General features: G+C 37.0%; 1 protein-coding gene across 1 annotated transcript in view; it reads right to left on the bottom strand.

Moving 5' to 3' along the window:
• Positions 1–1,422: 1,422 nt before the first annotated feature.
• Positions 1,423–25,545, bottom strand: part of ENPP3 (ectonucleotide pyrophosphatase/phosphodiesterase 3) — an 80,185-nt gene continuing 56,062 nt past the window's right edge. Inside the window, exons 17-25 of the mRNA XM_043888245.1 lie at positions 25,457–25,544; positions 23,294–23,472; positions 22,272–22,323; positions 20,315–20,469; positions 13,581–13,716; positions 10,795–10,872; positions 9,980–10,112; positions 8,192–8,348; positions 1,423–1,751 (exon numbers count right to left, since the gene is read on the bottom strand). Of these exons, the coding sequence (XP_043744180.1) occupies positions 1,581–1,751; positions 8,192–8,348; positions 9,980–10,112; positions 10,795–10,872; positions 13,581–13,716; positions 20,315–20,469; positions 22,272–22,323; positions 23,294–23,472; positions 25,457–25,544 (1,149 nt within the window). The 3' untranslated portion in view covers positions 1,423–1,580. The remainder of the gene's footprint in view (positions 1,752–8,191; positions 8,349–9,979; positions 10,113–10,794; positions 10,873–13,580; positions 13,717–20,314; positions 20,470–22,271; positions 22,324–23,293; positions 23,473–25,456; position 25,545) is intronic.

Genomic DNA, 25,545 nt, shown 5'->3' with positions numbered 1-25,545 from the left:
ATATATATGAAGTAAGTGTTTTTTTTTAATTTTTGGCAATGTCAAAGGGCACAAAATGAAAATTTTATCTCCATCTCTCAGTATTAATTTGTGTCACCCTGGCTTAAGACATAAATCAAGGGTTGACAAATTGCAGTCCATGGACCAACTCTAGCCCGCATCTGTTTTTGTAAATAAAGTTTTAGTGAAACACAGTTGAACCAATTCCTTTTATATATCATCTATGACTACTTCCTTGATGTGTTAACAGAGTTGAGTAGTTGCAACATATTGTATGGCCTAAAAACTTTTATTATCCAGCTCTCCCAGAGTCGGACATGACTGAAGCGACTTAGCAGCAGCAGCAGCAGCTTAAAGAGATTGGCTTAGATAGTGAAGAATATGACTGCAATGCAGGAGACACAAGTTCAACCCCTGGGTTGGGGAGATCCCCTGGAGAAGGAAATGGCAACCCACTCCAGTATTCTTGCCTGAAGAATCCCATGGACAGAGGAGCCTGGTGGGCTACAGTCCACGGGATCGCAAAGAGTCGGACACAACCGAGAGACTAACACTTTCACTTAAAAAGAAGTTTTGCCAGTCCCTTAAAAATGATAACATACTATACATGCTATTCTACCATTCTTTGCGCTTCATTTAACAATAGCCATCAATATATAGACCAACTTCTTTGTTTATAGCAGTGGAATCACATTCCATTGTTTGTTTGAATAAACTCCATCATTTGCTCACCTGGGCTTCCCAGGTGATGCTAACGGTAAAAAAAAATCACCTGGAAATGCAGGAAACATGAGTTGTGAGTTCAGTCCCTCGGTTGGGAAGATCCCCTGGAGTAGCAAATGGCAACCCACTCCAGTATTCTTGCTGGAGAATCCCATGGACAGAGGAGCCTGATGGACTGGTCTATAGCATCGCAAACAGTCAGACACAATTGAAGCGACTTAGCATGCACGCATATAATTTGCTCAACAAGACTTTCAGGTTATTTTCTGGTCTTTGTATGCAGAAGGAAATGGCAAGCCACTCCAGTGTTTTTGCCTGGGAAATCTCATGGATATAGGAGCTGGGCGGGCTACTCTCCATGAGGTCACAAGAGCTGGACACGACTTAACAACTTAGCCACCGCTACTGCTTGTCTTCATAAAAGATGATACTTTCACACATTTGTACAAAGTATATCTGTTGGCACCACTTTTACAAATGAAATTATTGAATGAAGGCAATGTGTATTTTTTTATTTTAATACATATTGCCTGATTGCTCAGTGTAAAAAGTTTTATAACAAAAATGATGTAGAATTGTTTCGATTCAAAAGTGAGACCTACTTTTCATACTCTGCTTTCCATTTAGATAATGCTGGGAAGAAAAAGATAGCCAAGGATTATAAATTAGATAATAAGGAAGGAATAACATAGCACAGTCTGTGCATCATATTTTTATAGAAATGAAAAAGAGAAAAGAATAATTAAAATTACACAATACAGCTTTTAGAGGAGTTAAGGAAAATAGAAAATGTTATTTTATGGTCTTCAACAGGAAAAAATAATTCACAATTTGCCAAAGTTGTTTCATATATTAAGTTAAATAACAGTTTCAAATGTGGGTAAATACGTCTTTAGTTGCAAAATTTCAGAGACAGGCTGTCCTTTATCCTGGTAAAAGTCAAGTCCAGTAAGAAGTTCCACATCACGCACGCGGGCAGTATGTGCATTGAATCTTTCTTCAACCCAAAGAGATTCTGCTTTATATTCCTGAAACAGAAAAGCAAAAGATTATTTCCCCTATAACATGGTTTTTCATTAACAGAAAATTCTTTTATTACTTAGAAGTCCTTTTTCCTGTGGTTTTTTTGTTTGCTTGTTTTTTTCTGAGCAACATACAACATTATATTAGCTTAAAATGTCCAACTCATTGATTCGATATTTGTTCTTATGGTTTTTATTGCCTTAAATCTTAATTTGATAGAGCTACATTTTGTTGTACGTTAACATAAAAAGAGAAACAAAAGTACAAACTATACAATAGCAAATACAGACTGTCATAAAATAGAGAGCCATTTTTATATTTACTTCAGATATAACTTTTTTAAAGAAATGAAACATTAAAGATGAAGTCAAGTCTTATTCAGAGCTAATCATTGTCATGAGTCAGTGTGAATCTAGGCTGTGTTTTTTTAGCTTTTACTGAACAACAATATAAAATACATAGCATTGATTTATGTTTTCAAATTTATATAAATGAGATTCTATACTTTTTCATGCAATTTTATGTTTGTAATCTATTCATAGTGAAATATCTAAATCTAGTTAAATCATCTACTTTTAGCTATGGTTTGTGGCAGCTCAGTTTATATTTTCACTGACATATTGATAGTATTTTTGGCATTATAAATAATAGCGTCATGAATAAATTGTCTTCTATGTTTAAGAACATGAGTTTCTAGGATATATAAATGAAATTGCTGGGTCACAGAGTATATGCAACTTTACCAAATGGTAAACCTAACACTCCTCAAAGTGTATATAACAATTTACACGTCCACTGACAGTGGAGGATAATCTCCATTTCCCCTCATCCTTGCCAAACCATGTTGTGAAATAGTGCTTTATCCATGTTTAAAGTTTATTACTCTGAGTATTATTGACTGTCTTTTCAGCTATTTCTTGGCCATTTGACTTTCAGTAGGTTTTTAACTAAATATAAAAAACAGTATACTGAAAAAAATATAAATAGCATGGTAAAAAAATTCTACCATAAATACTGTATGTATATATGGGTTAGTTCAATAATTTGGAGCCATGGATTGCTATGAAATTCCTTATTCTTTATTTTTGACTTTTCTGACAGTCATATGAAGTTGCTAAATTTCTAGCTACTTTTTAAAGTAAGAAAGTACAAGTTTGTTAATTAGATGAGCCTGCATGAATAACTTTCAATTGACTTTAGCATACTTGTTCACTTGTTTTTTAAATATGCAAGTTTAAAATAGGCAGCTACTGTTTGAGCCAGAGGAAGTATAAGAGGAAATCACTCTTTCAAACCTCTAAAATATGTTTCCAGGTAAGATTCATGAGGTGAGTTATTGTTTTTTAAATAAATATGTGATGTGATAATTTTAACTCATAGTTCTAATGGGAATCAAATTCAGTCTTTTCTTCCTGCCTTCACTCTTTAGGGCTTCCCTCATAGTTCAATTGGTAAAGAATCCACTTGCAATGCAGGAGACCGAGGTTCAATTCCTGGATCAGGAAGATCCCCTGGAGAAGGGAAAGGCTACTCCAGAATACTGGAGAATTCCGTGGACTGTATAGTGCATGGGGTGGCAAAGAGTCGGACACGACTGAGCGACTTTCATTTCACTTTTTCACATTTTAGCAACATTGAATGGTGTTGATCACTTTTTCCATGAAGTTTTCTCCCATTTGGCTTTTATTATTCTATTTTCTCCTGGCTTCTTTGGTATCCATCTAACTGAATGTTTAGTGAACACCTGACAATCTTTTGTAAAACTGCAAAGAAGTGATCTTAAAGAACAACATAATTATACCTAGGCAGGGGTAATACTCAAGCTATTTCATATCAGATAGTTCACCAGCACCAACCAATCTGAACAGATTCAGCTATAGACAACTGCTCTAGCCGTACCAATGCATCCCCAAAGAAAAGAAGCCTTGTGTATATTTTCTATGAACCATATTTAAATATATGCTTTTGATCATTTATATAATCCATTTATTAATCTATATGTATTACACCTATTACATAAATAGAAGTATTATATATACCCCAAATAAAACTAAATTTGTAAGTTTTTTGAGGTGATATCAGATACTTCCTTATTCACTTATAGTCTGGTCATTGCTGGCATCACCCTAATGAAACCATCTAGACGAGGATGACCTAACTTAGCGGAATTTTTGTAGCCCTTTCCCTTAGCTGTTCTGAAAGTTCCTTCTTTATCTTCCATAGCTCTGCTCCCTTATTCAATGACACCTTCTGTTTCCTCACCTTACTGTAGTTTTTTGCCCTCCTAGAAGAACAGATGTCTGATTTTTGGACCTCTTCTCTCTACTTTCTTCCATTTGGCAATTTCATTTCACTCCTGTGATTTAATACAAAATCTATCTCTATAATGCGGATCTCCTCTAAGTTCCATACCTGTATTGTCTTATCCCCAATTCCATTTACAAGACAATTGTATACCCCCAATTACATTTCGAGGCTTCCCTGGTAGCTCAGATGGTAAAGAATCTGCCTACAACGCAGGAGACCTTGGTTCGATCCCTGGGCCAGGAAGATCCCCGAGAGAAGAGAATGGCTACCCACTCCAGTATTTGGCCTGGAGAATTCCACGAACAGAGAAGTCTGGCAGGCTACAGTCCACAGGGTCACAAAGAGCTGGATACAACTGAGCGACTAAGCTCATACACAATTTCATTTCCAACATATACTAAGTTAAAATGCAGATAGTCACGTGGACTTATAGCAACACTCTCATTTATCTGACAGGAATTTAATACTACAAAGCTAAGGGAAAAAAGGAAAGGGAGGAAGAGGGAAGAAATGATGGAGAACAAAGGAAGAAAGAAAATAAGAATCAAGTTCTCTACATCAAGTGTGAGGTGGAATTGTGAATCTACCATTTCTACAGCTGGTGTCAGTTGCCTCCAACCTCTTGCAGTGTGAGTACCTCCACAGACTCAGTGATTAGAATATTTAAAAATGCAGAATTTTCATACAATATGACCCTTAAAGCAAGCTAACTATTTCACCGGTGCTTAAAGCACAATTACTTGTTCTAATACTAGTGGAAGTGTGGGCGGATTCTACATCATTCAAACAGTAGAGAATCTGTCTGCAATGCAGGAAACCCAGGTTCTATCCCTGGGTCAGGAAGATCCTCTGGAAAAGAGAATGGCAACCCACTCCAGCATTCTTGCCTGGAGAATTCCATGGACAGATAAGCCTGGTGGGCAACAGTCCATGGGGTTACAAGGAGTCAGACATAACTGAGTGACTAACACTTTAACTTTCTTTTCAAGGTATAGCTTGTGTAGGTACTGTATTTTCTTGGTGATTTGATTCTAGGTGATTTTATCTGTATACGAGATTTCACTTTATATTGACTTTAGAATGTAACTCCTTCATGAAATGTGATTTCTTTACAATGACTGCCATTTGCTTACTGTTTATTGAGAATTCTTAGGAGTCTATATGAAATATTTAATTTTCACAACAAGATCATTAGGGGGTGAATTGTTTCATACATTTGAGGAAAGTGACACTCAGCTGTTTCCCCAAAGAGGACAAATCAGTAAATGAACTCAGATATTCAACTCCAAAACCCGTGTATTTGCATTCTATTCTCTACTGTAGCCTCTTAGGTATTCAACTGGTTTCTCTATTGAAGGACCACAAACAACAAATTTATCCTTCACAAAACAACTGATCATTTTCTGTATTTCTTGGCCAGTCACACCTAAATTTTCAGTTACCTGACTTTATTATCCTGTCTGTTCTCTCCTTCATATCAAATTGACAGTCACATGGAACAATGTCATAGCCTCTCTTATAATCATAGATTGTTTCATATTCATCATATTATGTCTCACCGTTCTGTTTATCCAATGTCATGCCCTGATTACTACCCTGTCAATTCTTTAAAATCTTGGAATATGTCCAGCTTGTTGGTCTTCATGTCTTAGTCAATAGAAATGATGCCTTATTAATTTTGAGATCATCTCCACTGTGGATGCACGGGGAAAGCTTTGCACCATTTGTGCTTTACCTTGACGTGTAGGTGGAATTTTTAGCAGATAGAAAAGAAAGACATTCTAGAAGAGAGAAGCTCATGAGCAAGGTCATGGAGGTAGGGAAAACTAAGAGCTGGTCAAGTAATTTCAAGAACTTCAGTTAGCCTGGAACTTGGGTCTGCAAAGTCAACTGAGGGTAAATTGTGAAAAGCCTTAAGTACAGGCTGGGAGATTTTTGTTGTTTTTGTACAGGACTTTTATTCAGGATAGACAGATAATCAAAGTTTGCAGATGAGAAAATACTCGTAATGAAAAGCTAAATTTTAAGATCAGGAACTTGGTTGTGGTATACAGAGGTAAAGGGGGAAAGGACAGGAGACAATGAAACTACTTAAAATTCATTTTCAAAAGTCCTAATAGAAGGTAATAAGGGCCTAAACCAGGGATAGCAAATAGTTTCTTCTTTGCACACCCATTACGAATGGCTACCTAGAACCTCTATGGTAAAGAACTATTTATTCCTGATTGAGTGGAAAAGAGTATCAAACCAAGAGTATCAGTCACCAAAGTCTGCCACTAGAAGAGGAAATACATAATGATAGCTTCCCCTTGTCTAAACTAAATAAACTTCTTACAAGACAAATAGGAAGAGTTTCAACTATACATCTCCTGATAGCTTCTTGTTTGGAAACTCTTCACGGTCCTAGGACTGAGTGATCCATTGCTTAGCCTCTGACCTTTGCCCTCCATTTCTAGTCAGTGAAAACAACCATCAAACACTCAAGTTCAAACCCTATCTTCAAGACTCAGCTAGAATGTTGCTTTCCTTACCAGGAAGTATTTCTCCTTTGAAATCTTACAACAGTTTTACCTGTCTCTCTTGTGCCACTTATTTTTCTTTCCCCTATTTGACTAGGCTTCTCAGTGCTAGACTATGAGCCTTTTTTTTTTTTTTGCTATAATTCATGTCTGATTTATTTGTGTATTGCCCAGAGTATATAGCATGGTGAAGGCAGTTACATGTTCAATACCTGAAACAATAGAGAGGAATCTCAACCTGGCCTAGAACCTAAGCTTTAATACATCTCTAATAGGCCATGGGATTTTCCATGTGAACGCCCATTTCTACAAATCAGATGTGCCTACTCTTGATTATCTTACCTACCTGCCAAAATAGTTCTCATTCTTAACTTCCCTTTCTTTTTCCTAATTGTCTACATTTAAAATCTCTGATTCAGCTTTGACTCTCCATTTTCCTTTGGCTCTTGCATCCAGGCAGTTACCAAGTCCCTCCCTTCATTATCTCCATGGAAAAGTCTTTCTAATCGTTTCACTCTATTCAAATAATGCCCATCTTTTAGGGCCTTACTTCCACCTCAGTTTATGTAACCATTATTGATTATTCCAGCCAGATGTGTTTTGAATTTGAAACAGTAAATCCTTATAACAGTATTTAGCAATGAATCCCAACTTTGTAGTGTCTCTTACTTTCTAATTTTTAAAATAATTCTTATATGATCAACTAACTCATTAATGTGTCTGAATCTCATCTACATATATCATTTACATATCAAAGTTATATATGAACTCCTTGAGGGCAGAGACAATATATTCCTCCCTGGTGCATTCTAAAAGGTATCTGTTGTGATACTGTGCAGTTACAATATATTCAATATATTTGTTGAATGACTTCAGTAAAGACCAATTACCAGGATGCATATTTTTTCTATGAAGAACATATATGAAGTCAAAGTAAATATTTACATGTAATTTGCCTTGATCCACAAGATTTTTAAGTGGCCTAACACATGATGTTATACAAGGAATGTCATTTGAACCAACTTATTTTGTAAATATATATATATATTTAGGAAAATATATGTATATATATATATATATATATATATAGGCCTGGCGTGCTGCAATTCATGGGGTCACAAAGAGTCGGACACAACTGAGCGACTGAACTGAACTGAACTGAATGTATATATATATTTTCAGACCTCACATTTCAAGTTGATGGGATTTTTATATTTACATATTCACTTAAGAAACATTAATTTTGTGCCAACTTTGGGACAGAATCTTAAGGTATGCATTCAGAATAAAAGATTAATAAGCTACAACCCTTCCCTTACTAGTGAATGTGAGTAAAGTAGATCTAAATAAAATATATATGACATGCATATATAAACACATGTTCATGTAAGCATTTGCATGTTTAAATTAATATTTAGATATTCATGTTTAAATTAATATTAATTACATAGAGATCAGTAGTCTAAGGGAAAGTTCAAAAATAAGGTCACATTTGGTACAATTCTAACCTAGGAAACACCTAAAATATGTACTGTAGTAAGAATCACTTTTATGAAAGCCCAGATGAGCTCGACAAATCATTTTTTCTGGGGCCAGGGCCTCTCTGGGGGCATACTCACGGGACAACTTTCCACGTTGGTAGGTCGGTGAGGGATGACAAAGGGTAAGACGTCCAACCACCCAGGGCAGGCATCAGGGGTTTGGCTCTGATTTTTACAACTAGTCAACACCACAAAGTAGTGTGTTGGGATGGGAACACTGGTGTTGACTGCATAACTAAAAACATAATTGAAAACACTTTATGTTATTATACTTTTCCTTCTGAAGATTATAAATGTCCATATATATACATCTTTTTAAAAGAAACATCAAGGTCAAATTATAGCTAAAGAAAGTAAATAAATAGAAAATATAAAATCTTATCACACATTTTTAAGTCTTATTGAGCCAGAATCAAGATTTAGGTCCAAGCTTGGTCATTCTATCATGGAAAATATTAGAATACAAAGAAAAGCTGAGCATGATATTCTGCCTCCTAGTTTTGTTGACTTTATACTTCCTAGTGACATTTCCTAATAGAGCAAGGGCTGGGAATGAAGGATCTGGGATTCCAAGACTAGCTGCACACTTCTCCTAGACCTTGGATGTGTACTAATCCTCTAATATTCTATGACTTTCTAAGTTTCCTCAACTTTAACATGGAGCTGATCCTGTGGTACCATTTTCACAGCATAGACAGGGATAAATTCATACAACTGACTTGACAGTCCTTTAGTCTCAAATAACAAATATAAAAGTGCCTTTAAAAGTTTCAAGTGCAAAATAAAGGTAAGCTATTAGTGTGAGTCCACTAAAAGGAAAATGAACTGGTATTAGTAGTCCTATGTTCCTGTGATTTAGAATCAGAGTTAGACCGCCTGGGTTCTGGCTTTACTACTTAACTGTGGAACTTACACAAGTTTCTTAACCACTCTGGGCTTCAATTTCTTTTTCTAAATGGGAGCTAATGGAATCTAACATGAGGATCTTTCTCAGATTAAATGAAGTATCTGTAAATGCTTAGAAGCGTACCTAGCATGGAGTAAAGTGCTATCAAAGCATTTGCTAGAATTATTAAATGGTGAAAGACAGGATCAATAAACACTGACATAAGGACAAGGCAAACAAAATTTGAAAGGTGACAAGCTAAATTAGTGGTCATAAATGTTATCTTATCAGAAGGTATAAGTAGAGATCATTGCTTTACATAGTCTAGGGTTAGGCATTACAGTAGTTTAGTACAGTCTATTTGGATAATAGAAAAATCATGGATGACACTTCAGTTCTCTGTTCCTGTGTCCTAGATTCAGGAGTAACTCCCAGCAATCTGTATGACCAGGTTTAGTTCAAAAATATACAGCTTAGTTTACAAAGACAGTTGTAAATATAAAGTTTATAAAGATAAACAGGACTAGTTTTCTACAGGAAGCCTGTAATCTCTCCTGGGAGATACTTTCATGAATCATCCACTATTCGGAATATTGGGCAATATTTTGAATAGTCACTTCTTGATTTTTTTTATTTATTGCTGAACTGGTTCTCTGCTTTCTGATAGCACAGTGGGCATTCCCTACTTCCTTAGCCTCGACAAAACTATGTTTTCCTTTCTCATTAGTTTAGACATTTTCCAAATAAAAAATTTGCTAAACCTTTCCTAGACATTTTTTTTCTTTGCCTGTTGGTTTAAATATTTACCATATAAAAATTTTGTGAAGTCTTTTGACAGACTAGTTGAAAATAGTCAACAATTATATCTCTACATAAATATGTTATGTAATAGAATACTGTTTTAATTTAAAATATTTAGGTTTCCCCTTATGATACCCTATTGCTAAATCAAAATGTCCATTTGGTTTCAAATTACTTACTCTGCAATTTCATCTGGAGCATCAAAATGACCATCATAATCATAATCAAATATTGGTCCACTAACCACATTGACTCCATTTCTTTCCATGGCATATTTTACAAGGAGAACACTATGGAAGTAATTCCACATGGCTAAAAATAAAGGAATAAAGTGCTTAAAATATCTACCTTTACTGAACATGGAACTATTTTCTATTATAAACAGGTACATTTAAATAGCATCCAATTTTATTTCAATACTTGTCAGTGGTCATTGAGGAATTCTGCAAAACACTCTAAGCAGCAAAACTAAACAGCCACAACCATGGTAGGTTTTGTTGTTGATGTAGTTGCAGTCTTGAAATTATAGTTAAATATGTCTCCAAAGGCCTTCCTAGGGCTGAATTGCTTTGGAGACAGTATTAAACAATAGTCAGAACATACATACTGCCTTTTTAATTACGACTCAGGGCAGACACATTTCATTTATTTACGGTAAGTGTCAGTAAAATTTTATTTTTTATAGAAATAATACATTTGCATTATTATATACAATTGTATATATAGAAATACAAATGTGTACAATTTTTTAAAGTTTTATTTTGTGATTAGCTCTTTACAGTAAAATTAGGATTAAAATATTATCAAATTTCTAGCCACAAGTCACCCAAAGTTCAAGTAAGGTGAAAAAAATTTATGTTAGATATCCTTCCTGTTTCTATATTTAAAACATAAGAACAAAATGACTATTAACAGAAACAAATTTCAGTTAAGGATGTGTCTAGTTCATAAGTTCAAAGAGTCACCAAAATTAATAATCTAAGTGTATACTTACTTTTGAATGCTTCATACATAGGGACCAAATTACTTGTAATTAAAGCATCATATTGACTATTGGAAGTTCTATTGTTTGCTGCAAAACAAATAAATCTTATTAACTCTAGCTACTAAAGAAAATATGGCATTCTATATAATAGGCCTATTACTATTACATATTAGTGTAAATTTAATAACACACAAAACACAGAGTCACAGGGCACTCTCTGGTAGACATCACTCATGATGCAGGCAGGCTTATGCGTCTGGTACCTTGCAGATGGTTGGTGACCCTCAAGAAGATATGTCCACGTCCTATCGTCCCATCACCTCAGAAGGTGATAGGTAGGAAAATAGTGTCTTCACAAATGCAATTAAATTAAGGCTTCAAGATAAGATTATACTGAATTTACAAGGAAAGTGAACCTTTTAGTTGCTCAGTTGTGCCCAACTCTTTGGGACCCATGGACTGTAGCCCACCAGGCTCCTCTGTCCATGGAGTTCCCCAGGCAAGAGTACTGGAGTGGGCTGCATTTCCTTCTCCAGGGGATCTTCCCGACCCAAGGATTGAACCCCGGTCTGCTGCCTTGCAGGCAGATTCTCTACCAAATGAGTCACCAGAGAATCCCTTTAGTGACTGGTATCCTCATAAAGGGGAGAAGGCACTGGCGCCCCACTCCAGTACTCTTGCCTGGAGAATCCCATGGACAGAGGAGCCTGGTGGGCTGCAGTCCATGGGGTCGCTAAGGAGTCGGACACGACTGAGCGACTTCACTTTCACTTTCATGCATTGGAGAAGGAAATAGCAACCTACTCCAGTGTTCATGCCTGGAGAACCCCAGGGATGGGGGAGCCTCATGGGCTGCCGTCTATGGGGTTGCACCAGAGAGGGAGGGTTGAAAAGAGGAGAGATTTGGAGGAGAAGGCCATGTGAGGATGGAGGCAGAGACTGACTGATTCAGCTCCAAGCCAAGCAACACCTGGAGCCCCCAGACGCTGGAAGACCTAAAGAAGGATCCTCCCCTAGATTCTCTCCCGTAAAGAGAGTGTGGCCCTGTTGACACCCTAATTTCAGACTTCTGGCCTCTAGAACTTTGAGAGAATAAAGCTCTGTCGCTTTAAGCCATTGAGTCTGTGGATAATTTGTTACAGCAGTTTCTAAAGCAAATATAATACTGATAGGAAAGCATCGTTATTGAATATACAGAAGATAATAATGCTGTGATAATTATTCCAAAATAAAATTTTCTTAAGAAAGAAATTTTTAACTCAATGAAGACTGCCGACAACACAAATGATTGGCTTTGAAAACTCATGGACATGACGTCTAGCAGAGTGTGCGCTGGGTGTGTGTACTCTGGACCCAGACTCCTGGGGTTGGAACCCCAGCTCTGCTGCCCACCAGCTGACCCACTTGGGCAATACGCTATGTCCCTCTGTGCTTCGTTTGTCTCATAGCATCTCTCACCGAAATATTGAGAGGATTTAAATTCCTGCAAACTTCTGAGTGTTTCTTATAACACGATTTATATTTAAACTGCACTTGGCTACCTTAACTAATACTCTATTGAAAGGCCAATGTATGGGCACTGAAAGGCAAAGAGAAGCAAGATTTTTTGGCTTTTTTCTTTAAGATTTCACATGCTGTTCACAGTCCTCAGATCCTCTATGACTTTTCTCCTTTTTAAATTAAATTCTGAAAGTTGGAAAGTCAATAAACATTATCTACTTTTCAGAGAAAAATAAAAATTTGCCCAGAATGGAATTGCTAACAGAATTTGTAATGGAAAATTAGAAGGGAGTTTCATTCTAGCCTTAATATTTTTTGAGACAAGCTGTTTAGCTTGTAATTTCATTTCCTTATCAAGGCAAACATTTATAAATCAACCAGTATCTTAAGGCTTAACGGACAGTATTTTGATGGGTCAACTTAAAAATTTTTGTTGATCAAATGTTGCAACTATTTAAGATTTGTCCTAGGGTTTACATACATTTGATGGAGCTCTAATTGTCTCTAGAGATTGTAGTAAGATACATCAGTTTATGATCCTAATTCTGTTAGGAATTTTACATCAATGTAATACTTGCTTTCATTGAGCTTTTTCTCCCCCACTGTAAGCCTCAGAATCTCTGAATTATAAATCTTTAAAGTGACCTCTTTGGTTATGGCTTCCAGAAAACTGAAGTCAAATATCTGGAGAAAACCCTTTCCCAGAAGTTAAAATTGTTGAAAACCTCTTGAGTAAATTAAGGAAATGACAACCCTTGCTGAACAGAGATTTGAGTTTTAGAAAAATCACACCGGCTTTTTGCATGTTCCCAAGAGAAAAGCTTTCTGAAAAAATATTTCAGGTTCATTCAGCTGCTTAATCCGCAGTCTAAAGCTGTTGGGTATACAGCATGAGCAAAAGGCCCAAATTCTAGTCTGATTTGTCTTCATACTCACAGCTGCATTCTCCACGCAAGCCTTAGCTTGGCCAGTCATCAGGAAAAAAAATTGTTTTTTTAGACGCTTGTGTCCTTCTCCAAAGAGACTTCAGTTTTAAAATTAAACTTAAACCTGCCGAACTCTCTGAACATCTGGGCCAGATCAGAGCTGATGTGTGGTTCCCAGTGCAAAATTTATTAGTTTTTATTATAGCTGCTGCGCTGCTCCAGGCTGGCCCACAACCACTGGAAGCCTCCTGGGCAGCTAGTTTAGCCCAAGCAGGTAGTTTTGGTGGGGAGCATATGTTTAAGGCACATGCCCACATCCAGCTGATGAGGGCTTTCTAAGCTGCTGCTCTAAAAAAGAGTTATACAAACCAGGAGGATAGAGGAAGCCGTGGGTGATATTCTTGTCTGCTAAAGAGAAGGAACAATTCTGGCTCTCAGAAGGAGCCACCCTGACATCAGCCCGCAGACAGTCTGGGACAGTGGGAGGAAGAGGCGATGTGTCTCCCTGTTGAAAGAGAGAAGAGAAGAAAAAAGTGACGCCCACGTGTGGCTCACCCATCCCCTTATATGGTTTGTAACTTCCCTAGAATGTTTTTCATTTAACCTTTTCCTATTTTCTTAGTGAATCAGGTCTACGCAAGCAATGGAAATGGATGTCTTCAGCAGTGTTTTCTTCTGTGGTTCCCTTCTAGTTAGGGACACAGGGAGGACAAATCAAATACACTTTGGAAAGGATTATTTGCAGAATAAAACCTGAATTGAGTACAGAGAAGTAATGAAAGCAACTGCTAAAAACCAAATCCTTTTTGGGATCTAACTTTTAGGTGGTAATTTATATTGTGCTTGCAATTAAAAATTTAAAATAAATATAAACAATTTATTTTTTAAAATATAGATAGAATTAAGAATAGTATTCTTCAGTTGAACAAGAACTTCTAGTTAACCTAAGATTAACTTAAAGAAGCTATAGTTGTATGAATGTACTTAATTGGGAATTTTAATAAATTTGTAGCTATCCTTTATTGTTTATGAAATATAAAAATTTTTAAAAATTTTCTTTGCAACTTTATTTAAAGAATAACACAATAATTTATTTACTAGCAGGTAGTCTATAAACGTGCCACCTAAGTACTTAAGGTGATATAGTATTATATAATCATATTTTGATTAGCATATAATTATGAGTATATAAACATTTTGCTATTCATTTAATTTTTTCAGAGATTTTGATTCATAAACTCTGTTGCCCACTGCATACTTGTTTCTTAAAAAATTATTTTGCAATTCATAAAAGAGAAGATTAAATTAAATTAGAATGTTCTTCCTCTATTCACTATATTGTGTTAAAAGCAAAAATTAGCTATGGTGTCTAACGAGGGGGTTGCAAGAGCTGGACACAACTCAGTGACTAAATCCCGACTACCTCTGAAACATACGTGGTGATTATTTTATAATATAGGCATATATCAAATCATCACATTGTACACATTATAAACTTACACAATGTTATAGGTCAATTATATCTCAATAAAGTTGGGGAAAAATAAATAAAATGCACAAGGTTGGTTAACAAAGGAAAAGGCAAGTTACACTGTGTGCTATCCCCAAGATGAGACATAGAACAGATAGGAGGTGATGAGGGGAAGGACAAGTGGAGAAAGTACCCCTAACATACTGCAGTACTCCAGATGGAAAAAACTATACAGAAGTTGAATAAATTTCTCAACTTGATTGTACACAAACGTATCTTTGCTTCCTTCTGAAATCCTACTAAAAGAACAGTAATGATGAAGACACATAAGAGATGATAAAAAATTTTCAGAAACAGGAAGTTAAAGAAACATATTTGTTTACTACTGTAACCTTGACTTGGTAGACCAGGGAACATTGACAACCAAGAGCCTGTGGTTGGGGAAAGCCCAAAGAAGCTGATTCTTAGTGTAGAACACCAGAAGTGTACAACTTGGGAGTCTTCTAACGACAAGGGATGTGTGTAAAGTTGGAAAGAAGAGGATAGGCTGAAAGTCTATAAAAGAGGCCAGACAGAATGTTTGCTCACTGGAGAGGATGAACCAGAAGGACAACCAGGCTAAAGGACATGTACATAGCAGATAAAAGCAATGGAATTAAATTTAAAAATCTATGTACTGAGTGGTAAGATTCCCTCCCGTCTCATCGCCCCTGTGTATGTTGATTCAGATTAGAAGTGTCCTTTCTTTGGGAAACAAACCAGCCTGAAAAGAAAATTAGATACAATTGAGAGTCTCCAACAAGATGTCTGGTTCTCCTAATTAATCTGTAACGGAGCCTATCAGCGGGCAAGCCCCAGCCCGGTAACTTAGTGTCTCAACCTTAAATCATGAGCTGACAGCCAAGGACCATCAGATATATTCGTTGGGGTTGGGAAGAGAAACCAAGAAGAAAAACAGACAATGCAGAGAGTAAAAGAACGCTCTCCTCTTAGATAGACGAGTGTATACGTGGTATCATAAAGAAAGAGCAGAAAACGTTTTAAAAGGAAGGAGATAACAGGAAGAGCTCTTGGGATTTAAAAATATAGCAGCAGAAATAAAATTTTCTATAAGCTCTAGAAAATGAAATTGCAGCTATTTCTCAAAAAGTGATTTAAAAACAAGAGATAGAAAAAGGGGAGAAGCATATAAAAACATTAGAAGTCTAATATCATATTAATTTTGAAGAAAACATATTTCTAAAACTCTAAAGCTATTCCATAATTATGCATATATTTAGAATCAAAACATCTTTAGATGCACATTTGAGATGAAATCTCAAATATATGTCTTCCCTTCTTCCTTTCTTAGGAAGCTCCTCGGTGATATAGCCACCAAAACAAGCAGTCGATTAAGAAATATGAAGGTATTTGTATTAGATACAGTATATCCACTCTCACCATTTATTTCATACAATGAAATAAATCCGTCACCTTCTGGTGATGGATAGTAGAATACTAAAAGCATTTGTTCATATTCTTTCAAAATCATATAATGAACAATTCTGAATGACCAGGTTTCTTTACTTGGTAGAAAGGGGCACATAAAGATGTTGCAGGGACTTCCCTGGTGGTTCAATGGTTAGGACTTAACGCTTCCATTGCAGGGGGCAGGGGTTCAATTTCTGGTCAGGGAAGTTCTGCAGGCCACTAGCGGCGGCCAAAAAAAAAAGATGTTGCCAAGTGAGAGAACCAGGGAGCCTCACAGCTAACCCAGTAAACCATATAGACACCCAGAATACTGTGAGTTGATGTTTCATCCTGCCATCTTTTCTGAGTTCCTTAGAGTTTTTTTAAGTCATAGGATAGAAACTCAGGAAAACAATAAATAGAACTCAGACACTCAGATGAAATCTGAACTCTCTAGGTCTCAAAATTCTTCATGGGAAGTAGATGATGAACACAGACAGGAAAGTGAGATACTTTCATTTCTAGTCGGGCGTGAAGACAAAGCAGAACTTAAAAAGGGATAAAATTAGTTTTATTGAAATTATAAACTCTCCTTATCTGTAGGCTGAACGTCAAAGCTAAAACATATTTATAGGAAGATGGAATAACTGCTCTCTTGCTTTATGGTAAGAATAACAATTATACACGTTTTAAAATTATTTTTCTGGTCATGTTCTTTCTTTCTATAGGGAACAATATTTATTACAGTTCAAAAAAAATCTTTTGCAATACATAACAATGTCCCTAGTTTTGAAAGACTCACAAAATATATTTGGGTCATAATTTATAATATCAGTGTTAACTGATAGAAACAAAACAGACTTTGTAAAAATTCCATCATTGGAAATATATACATATGTATACACTTGTGTACATATATGTGTGTGTGTATATATATATATATATGTATATATATATATATAAAATATATATATCCCTCTCCCTACATATAGGCAGAGGGAGATATCTTTCAAAGTGTGCTAGATTTTCTTCTCTGAAAAAGCCGTTTGACTTCATATTCAATTTCTGAATTGTATATGCTAAGTAATAACTGTAATTCTTGCTATTATTATTTTAAATTTTCTACCTAGCAACAAAAAAACCCAAACACTTTACATCTTCCTGCTGAGGAAGCACAGAAGCAAAATCCTTATACAGTCTGATCAACTTTAACAGTTTTGAAGCAATTGCTCTAGGACCTTGATTTCAAATCACAACTACTTCCCCAAAACTCTTCTGAGATAATAACAACAACAATCAGAAACCCACCAAAGCCACAGAAAAACAAAAGCTCCATAAAACTTAAAGACACAAGCCAATTGGATCCACGTTCCAAGAAGTGCTTATTTAAAGTCTGATTTTTCAAACACAGAGCTGATTTACAACATTTTTTATGTGAATCTCAAAACATCCTTGTATGTAATTTTCTTGAACCACAACATACTAACAGAGTAATTTCTGAATTAGAAAGCAGAAAATTGCTAGAATTCCATCCTGTCACATGGAGGGAGAAATACACAAGCAGTTCTGTGGGACCAGTGAAAGGACAGGAACTTTGGGTAACAAAGACGCTCATTTTAAAACAATAACAAAAAAAGAATTGTACTAAACTCCTAGTCTGAGCCCACTTAAAATCTCTCTGCCTCTGGTTTCCGCTAAAGCTCATATAAATTCAGGAATGCAAGACAGCAGAGGAAAGTATTAAAAACATAAACATTCCCCTTAACACCACATAATCCCTGGTACCTAGATTTTTCAAAAGAGAATTGACTAATAAAACTGGCCATGAACATACTGCCCCTCTCAAAATTAAAAACAAAACAGAAATTATTTTAAGGAATGACTAGCTTCATATCTGTTTCATAGTGTGCCTCACAGTATGTTCACTCTATGAAAATCACAAATAACTGAACACTGTGCCTATTAAGAAATTGATGTCACCGTTAACCATACATATGAACTCAGGTAACTTCGTAAAATATTTGCCCACATTGGAAAACAACATGAGTGCTCTTCTACCACTGGCCACAATTAAACCATTGTCAGCAGGAGAGTTGGCCTTGAGAACACATAAAGCCTTAATTAGTTGTGGGAAAATATGCTTATTTTTCTCCAAAAATCTTGAATTGGAACAAGAAGAGTAAATAAACTGGATACCACCGATCACTTCCTTTCCATAAAAAGAGATGGAATATCTGTACCCTTAGCAAGAACAGTAATAAGTAGGGGTTTGTCATCAGAATCTTTGTATCTAAAATGCCAATTTTCTCTACAAAAATATCTTCCTGATTATTTACCTTTCTGGTTGGGAGTCTGGTTGGGAGTACTGCTTTCTCTTTAGCTCTTTAAAAATAATGGTTGGGATTAATTTATCCAGTGTATTCACTCAGTAAACATTTACAGGGCAGCTGTATGATTCTGGGGAATGCCTTAAATAAAACCATTCCTGCCATGAATGAGTGCTTCGGTTGATTTTTTGGCAGATTGATTTTTGCTTTTATTTATTTGTCCTTAATTGTTAATGAGGTTCAATTGCTTGGTCCATATCTTTTGTCCATTTATTAAGTAAGATGCTTGTAATTCTCTTGTTTATTGGCAGAAATTCACTGCCTGTTCTGGATCCTAATTACTATTCCGTATACTCATCACTTATTTCTTACATGGTGGTTTAGTCACTGAGTCAGGTCCAGCTGTTTGCAACCTCCATGGACTGTAGCCTGCCAGGCTTCTCTGTCCATGGGGTTTCCTAGGCAAGAATGCTGGAGTGGGTTGCCATGTCCTTCTCCTGTATACCCATCAACTGTTTCTTATATGCAATGCAAATCCATCCATAACTTAGTTTTTTGCCACACATTAATGTAAATTAATCAATTTCCTTTGAATTATTTTAGTTTTTGTTGTTATTCTATGAACTAAGAAATCCTTCCTTATCCTAAGGCCATAGAGATATACACAAGAGAAAATATGGGTTTGCTGTTCACATCTGGGTCTATAATTTCACCAGTAATTTAATTTTGTATATATATGGTGTCAAGTAAGGAGCTGAGATTTTAAGCCAATTGTCCCAGTGACGTTAATTGAAAAGGAGTTTGCCAAATAGTAAAAAGGAAAAGAGGATTTAAACAATTGGATTTTCAACTTCAATCTGGAGAGACCCAACACCTATTATATACATATAAGTCTAGACTGACTTCTTAGAGAGCTAAACCCTTAAGAAGAAAATTACCTCTTAACATTATGTTTACTGTACCTACCATGGTACACAACAGATAGCATTTTAAAGTAATCAAATAAATAACAAAACCTTTTATTAATAAATTACCATCACCTCTTAGGTGCACCCACCAGTACTTGGGAAATACCAAATGAAACGTGTGCCTCTGGACTTCCTGTTGCTTCTCTTCCAAATCTTTTCTCTGCCTGACATACCAGTTGGCCAACTGGCCTGTAAACACTCTACTTTCTTCAAGCAAAACACCAAGTATCCCTCTTTTGCACCATGTAGCACCTGCAAGTACGTGTAAGTAAAACCTGGGACACGGTCTTACAAGCCACAGGCCCAGTGGGCTCCTTTTGGTATCTCTACTGAAAATCAAAATTCAGCATTTAAGATGTCAAAGAACTACAAATTGGGTCTACAAATCAGAACATCTTTGTTCTGATGTGGATGAAACTAGAGTCTGTCAAACACAGTAAAGTTAGAGAAAAACGAACATCCTATCTTCACACATATGTGGAATCTAGAAAGATGAAACTGATGAAGCTATTTGCAGGGCATGAGCAGAGAGAGACAGAGATGCAGAGAGCAGACGTGTGGACCCAGCAGGGGAGCAGAGGGCGGCCTGGACGGAGACGGCAGCTCGGACAAGTGTGCACCAGCGTGCGGGAAGCAGGCAGCTGGGCAGAGGCTGCTGTCCAGCGTGGGGGGTCAGCTCAGGAATCTGTGATGAACGAGAGGGTGCGATGGGGGGCTGGGGGGGGTGGCAAGGAGAAGGAGAGGATTCTCTGCAGCAGAAACTAGCGCCACGCTGGAAAGCAGTTATAGTCCAATTTAAAAAATAAATTAAAAAATAGTATCACTCTGAAAGAAAAACCAAACAAGCTACAATTTCCTTCCAGCCTCTGTGGATCAGTGGACACTTACGGGTTTAGGGACGGTGTATGAACTCCAAAGCGGCATTCTGAGAGTTTTGTCAAATCCACTGACATATTCCCTGTGATAAAGGAGACAGGGCTCCTTGTTCTTCTGTATCAGCCTGGGCCTCCCAAATGGCAAATTTAGTTTCTCTGTTGCTGTTACTAAAATAAAAAATAGCATAAAATAAAAATGTGAAATTAGCAAATGTTTCTATTGCACAGCCTGGCTCTGAGCTCTTGGCTCAGACGGTAAAGAATCTGCCTGCAATGCAGGAAACCCAGGTTCGATATCTGGGTCAGGAAGATGCCCAGGAGAAGGGAATGGCAACCCACTGCAGTATTGTTGCCTGGAGAATTCCATGAACAGAGGAGCCTGGCAGGCTGCAGTCCTTGCTTCAGTCGTGTCCGGCTCTGAGCGACCCCATAGACGGCAGCCCACGAGGCTCCCCCGTCCCTGGGATTCTCCAGGCAAGAACACTGGAGTGGGTTGCCATTTCCTTCTCCAATGCATGAAAGTGAAAAGTGAAGGTGAAGTCATTCAGTCGTGTCCGACTCTTCGCGACCCCATGGACTGCAGCCCACCAGGCTCCTCCGTCCATGGGATTTTCCAGGCAACAGTACTGGACTGGGTTGCCATTGCCTTCTCCGCTACAGTCCATGGGGTCTACGCATAGTTACCACCCATCTCTGATGGATTACTATTTTCCAGGTACTCTGGTAACTCTTTTACACATTTAACTTCTTTGAGTCTAACAATAACCCTATGAGGTAGGTGCTACTATTCCATTCTACAACTTATGAAACTAAGGCTTAGATAAATTACTTAGCTAAATAGCTAGCAGTTCACAAGACATATTTGAAGAGATAAAACCTTAAAATTAAAAGCACATACTTATAACAAAGATTAACTACTTTACATATTGTCCTAGGAAAGAAATTGGAATTTTATTAAAAGTATGTCCTAATGTATTTATTCATTTTTGTTTGCCATTATAATCTAGATTTCATCAAGTACTGATGGCTAAAAATCCTGCAAAGTACTTATGCTATGGAATAACAGTAGATTATAAGAATATCATCAAAATAGCCAACATATTTACGGAACATTTACTGTGTGAAAAGCACTATTCTAAGTACAGACATATGTTAACTCATTTAATCTTTATAACAGGCCTAAAAATAGGTATTTCCATTTTACAAATGACAAAACAGGCCTAGAGAGTTTAGTATAAGAATACTTAAAAGACAAAAGGTTGACAATAGTTAATAATACAGTATTGCACATTTGAAACTGACTGAGAACAGCCTTTAAAATCCTCATTACAAGAAAAAAATGATGACTATGTACGGGGACAGATGTTAAATAGACTTATTGTGATGGTCATTTCACAATAAACACAAATGTCAAATCATTATATTGTATACCTGAAACTAATATGATGTTATATATCAATTATACTGCAATTAAAATTTTTTAAAGTAAAAAATAAAAGGGATAACAGGTAATAATTACATTACTTCAGACCAGACACTATTCTAAATTCTTTCTACCCATCAGCTCTTTCAGTCTTTACAGTTCCATGAGATGAGTACTATTTTTATAGATGAGAAGTCTGAGATACAGACAGGTTAAGTCATTTGGCCCAGGTTACACAGCTGGCAAGCAGTGGACACAGGACTTAAACCCAGGCAATTTGCCTTTTCACATCTAAAAAAGTGAATAGAGGACTATAGGTGATGCACAGCCATTTCAAGGAGTTTGTCCCATCCTTGGAACCATTGCAACTACTGCATGCTTGTGATGCTGTGATTAGATCTCTGTTATTTTTCCCTCCTGTGTATTGACAATAAAATCTTCATGGTCAAAACAGACTGGAAGCTTATTTCAGAGAAGCCCAAAAAGACAACATGGTGTTTTGTTAGGGCTAAACAACAAAGATTTAATACAGTTTCTATTGACTTACTTTCATCTTGGGTGAGATTTAGCATTTGATTCACGTGTTCAACATCAGAATTCTGCAAGATAATGTCAGAGATGGGGAAGAAGTGAATCAAAGAAACAACATGTTTACAAGGTATCAAGATTATTTCTGTAGTAATTGCATAAATATCTTACTACTGAACAAAAAAGTCAAACTAACTTGAGTTTAAATTCCAGCTCTTTCACTAACTTAGAGATACAGAGATATTACTACTTGCAGGAATACATTTTTTGTGTGGGAGGTTGCAAAGAAAAAATTGATGCGGCCGATCATTTTGACTAGGACTGGAATCAACGACTAAGCTGGGATGACAACATCCTAGGGCTTCTTAAGTTTTAATATATGTGCCTGCAACTCCCTTGACGGTCTTGCTTCAACGCAAATTTTGGTTTGGTGTATGCCTGAGCTCAGTAGGGCCTGAGATTCTGAATCTCCAGGCAGCTTGCAATTGATGCAGATGTTGATCCTGGGACCACACTTTGAACAGGAAGGGACCTTTCTTACACAGAACTTGTGTTTTCCAGTCAGAATGACCAAGCTTCTGTGACATTGGACAATTCACCTAACTTTTCAGAGTCCTCTTCATCTCTAAAGAGGGGAATAAAACACCTGCTTCATAACATTTATTATCATTACTTTAAATAGTGGTTCTACTGAGGTTATCTGGAGCGTAGGAAACCCACACACTTACTCTGATTTTCAGTGTAGATTAGATTTTTTGCAGGAAGCTTAGATTTTTGTCCCTTTAAATTGTTTTTGGTTGGTAATTTATTTATGCCTTTATTTCTGTGATATAATGTTATTTTGAGGATTAGAGAAGGGAAAGTCTCCCCTGTCCCCTGACTGTAGGAAGCAATTTTTACCTGAGGCAGCAACTGATTACTTAGCTTTACAACCACCCTTGGAACTTGGCATCAAGTGTACCTTGACCTGGTTGTTAGCTACCCTAGTTATAGAGGAGCTTGCCCTTTACACTCTTATGGATCCATAAAGTTATTACTTACACTTTGTAGTCTGGGGCATGAACATGCTAGAGTATCTGTGGGCAATGGAGAAGTAAAGCCGCAAACAGAAAACTTTGACAATTCCTCTGCATGGGATGGTTCATAAAAAGGCACCTTCAGAAGATGGTTTAAACTGCCATGGGTACCATTGTTTGGTGCTGGTTGAATGTGTAGCAGATCTGTTTAAAAAATAAATTCAAAGGACTGTTAAATTAGAAGGCAGCAGCATCTATGCAGAAGATGATAGAAAGCAAACACCTGCTGCTTACTTCTTTAATAAATTCCACTGTATATGCCATTTGGCTTAACTCCTTTCCCTTTCCTTCCCAGTTTACCTACCTAGTCTTTCTAGAAAATAGGAACAGTTGCTCTAAATGAGCCAAGGGAATATTCATGAACTGTTTCTGTTCCTCCAGAGAAAAGTATCTTTGCTTAAATGGTCACTTTATGCCTTAAGCATATCACAGTTTTCTAGCATAAAAAGCTCAGAGAAGGCAATGGCACCCCACTCCAGTACTCTTGCCTGGAGAATCCCAGGGACGGGGGAGCCTGGTGGGCTGCCGTCTATGGGGTCCCACAGAGTCGGACACGACTGAAGCGACTTAGCAGCAGCAGCAGCATGAAAAGCCATCCTTTTAGTAAGAACAAGTCTGTGTGCTTAGTTGCTCAGTCGTGTCCAACTCTTTCCGACCCCGTGGACTGCAGCCCACCAGGCTCCTCTGTCCATGGCGTTCTCCAGGCAAGAATACTGGAGTGAGTTGCCATTTCCTTCTCCAGGGGATCTTCCTGACCCAGGGATCGAACCCAGACTGAATCTGCATTGCAGCTGGATTATTTACCTTCTGAGCCACCCTTTCAGTAAAAACAAGTTTAAAGACGTTAAATAATTTATAATATTACTTGTTGTATATTTACTTAGTTATAGGAAAATTCTCTAAGTACAGGTACTAAGTCCAGATAAACTGGTGAACTCTGCTTAAAAGTTAGAGAATTTTATAATTTTTCCTATAGAAACAGAACACACAAATCCTGCACCAACATAACCTTGTACGTGGCTCCTGCTGAGGCCCCCAAAGAGATCTCTCCTAGAACTGCCATCCTCTCGTTTCTTTTAAACCCTCCCTGAAAAGGGCTGGCAGCTCTGACCACAAACTCAGCCTTGGGAACCAAGAATTTAAGTTGTTAAGGCTACAACACATTCTTTTTAAATGGATAGTCTCTGGTATCTAAGTCACATTCAATAACCACAAGCCAGTGGCAAGATTAAGAGTGACAATTGGGAGCAAATTTATGTCACAAATTCCTAAAGTGAAAGGTGAAATTGCCGCTGACTCATTGCCTTGCTAAGTGATGTGTGGCCTGAGGTAAGCATACCAGCAGGAAGGTGGGTTAGAGTCCCCAAAACTCTAATTCTTTAAGGATTTTAACATTGAGTGCAATAAGTGTTGATCCAAACAGGATTTTTTTTTACCTCCTCTTATTCCAGAAGCTTTCTGTCTGTAATCACAAGAAAATACTTCTGTTTTTAGGTGTGTTATTCCTGTTTTGAGAAGTTGGAAGTGTAATTTTATTTATCTAAGTTCTATTAAATTTTCATACAGTAACTAACAGAAAAGTTGGTCTCCCAAGGTCTGTGGTTGTTGTTTAGTTGCTAACTCGTGTCTGACTCTTGTGACCTCATGGACTGCAGCCCACCAGGCTCCTCTGTCCGTGGGTTTCTCCAGGCAAGAATGTCGGAGTGGGTTGCCATTCCTTCCTTCTCCACTCCCAAGGTCTAGTGTTTATCATTACTTAAAAAACCTCACACTTAGAGCTGAATAATTCTGAGTAATAAATATTCCTCCCTCGTCTTTTTCTACTTTCTGTCTTCTTAAGGCAGAGCATCTACTTCTAGGATATCACCTAGAAGTGATATCAGCATATCACCAACTTCAAAATTCATAGTTTTGAAACTCAATTCATGGGACTTCCCTGGTAGTTCAGTGGGTAAGACTCCATGCTCTCAATGCAAGGGGCCCCGGGTTCGATTCCTGGTCAGTGAACTAGATCCCACATGCTAAGACCTGGCCTAGCCTAAACAAATAAATATTAAAAAAAAAAAAAAAAGAAAAGAAAAGAAACTCAATTCACATTTGATTGTTGAATTTATAATGATATGCTTACCACATAATAAGTTATAGACTTCAATATTTTCAAATGGTTCAACTTCGATCTTCTGTTTAAAACTGGGTCCATGTGCCAAAAAGATAGCC

Source organism: Cervus elaphus, chromosome 26 (genome assembly GCF_910594005.1).
Source record: "Cervus elaphus chromosome 26, mCerEla1.1, whole genome shotgun sequence".
Taxonomy (NCBI): Eukaryota; Metazoa; Chordata; class Mammalia; order Artiodactyla; family Cervidae; genus Cervus; species Cervus elaphus.
This window is presented reverse-complemented; position numbering and strand designations above follow the sequence as displayed.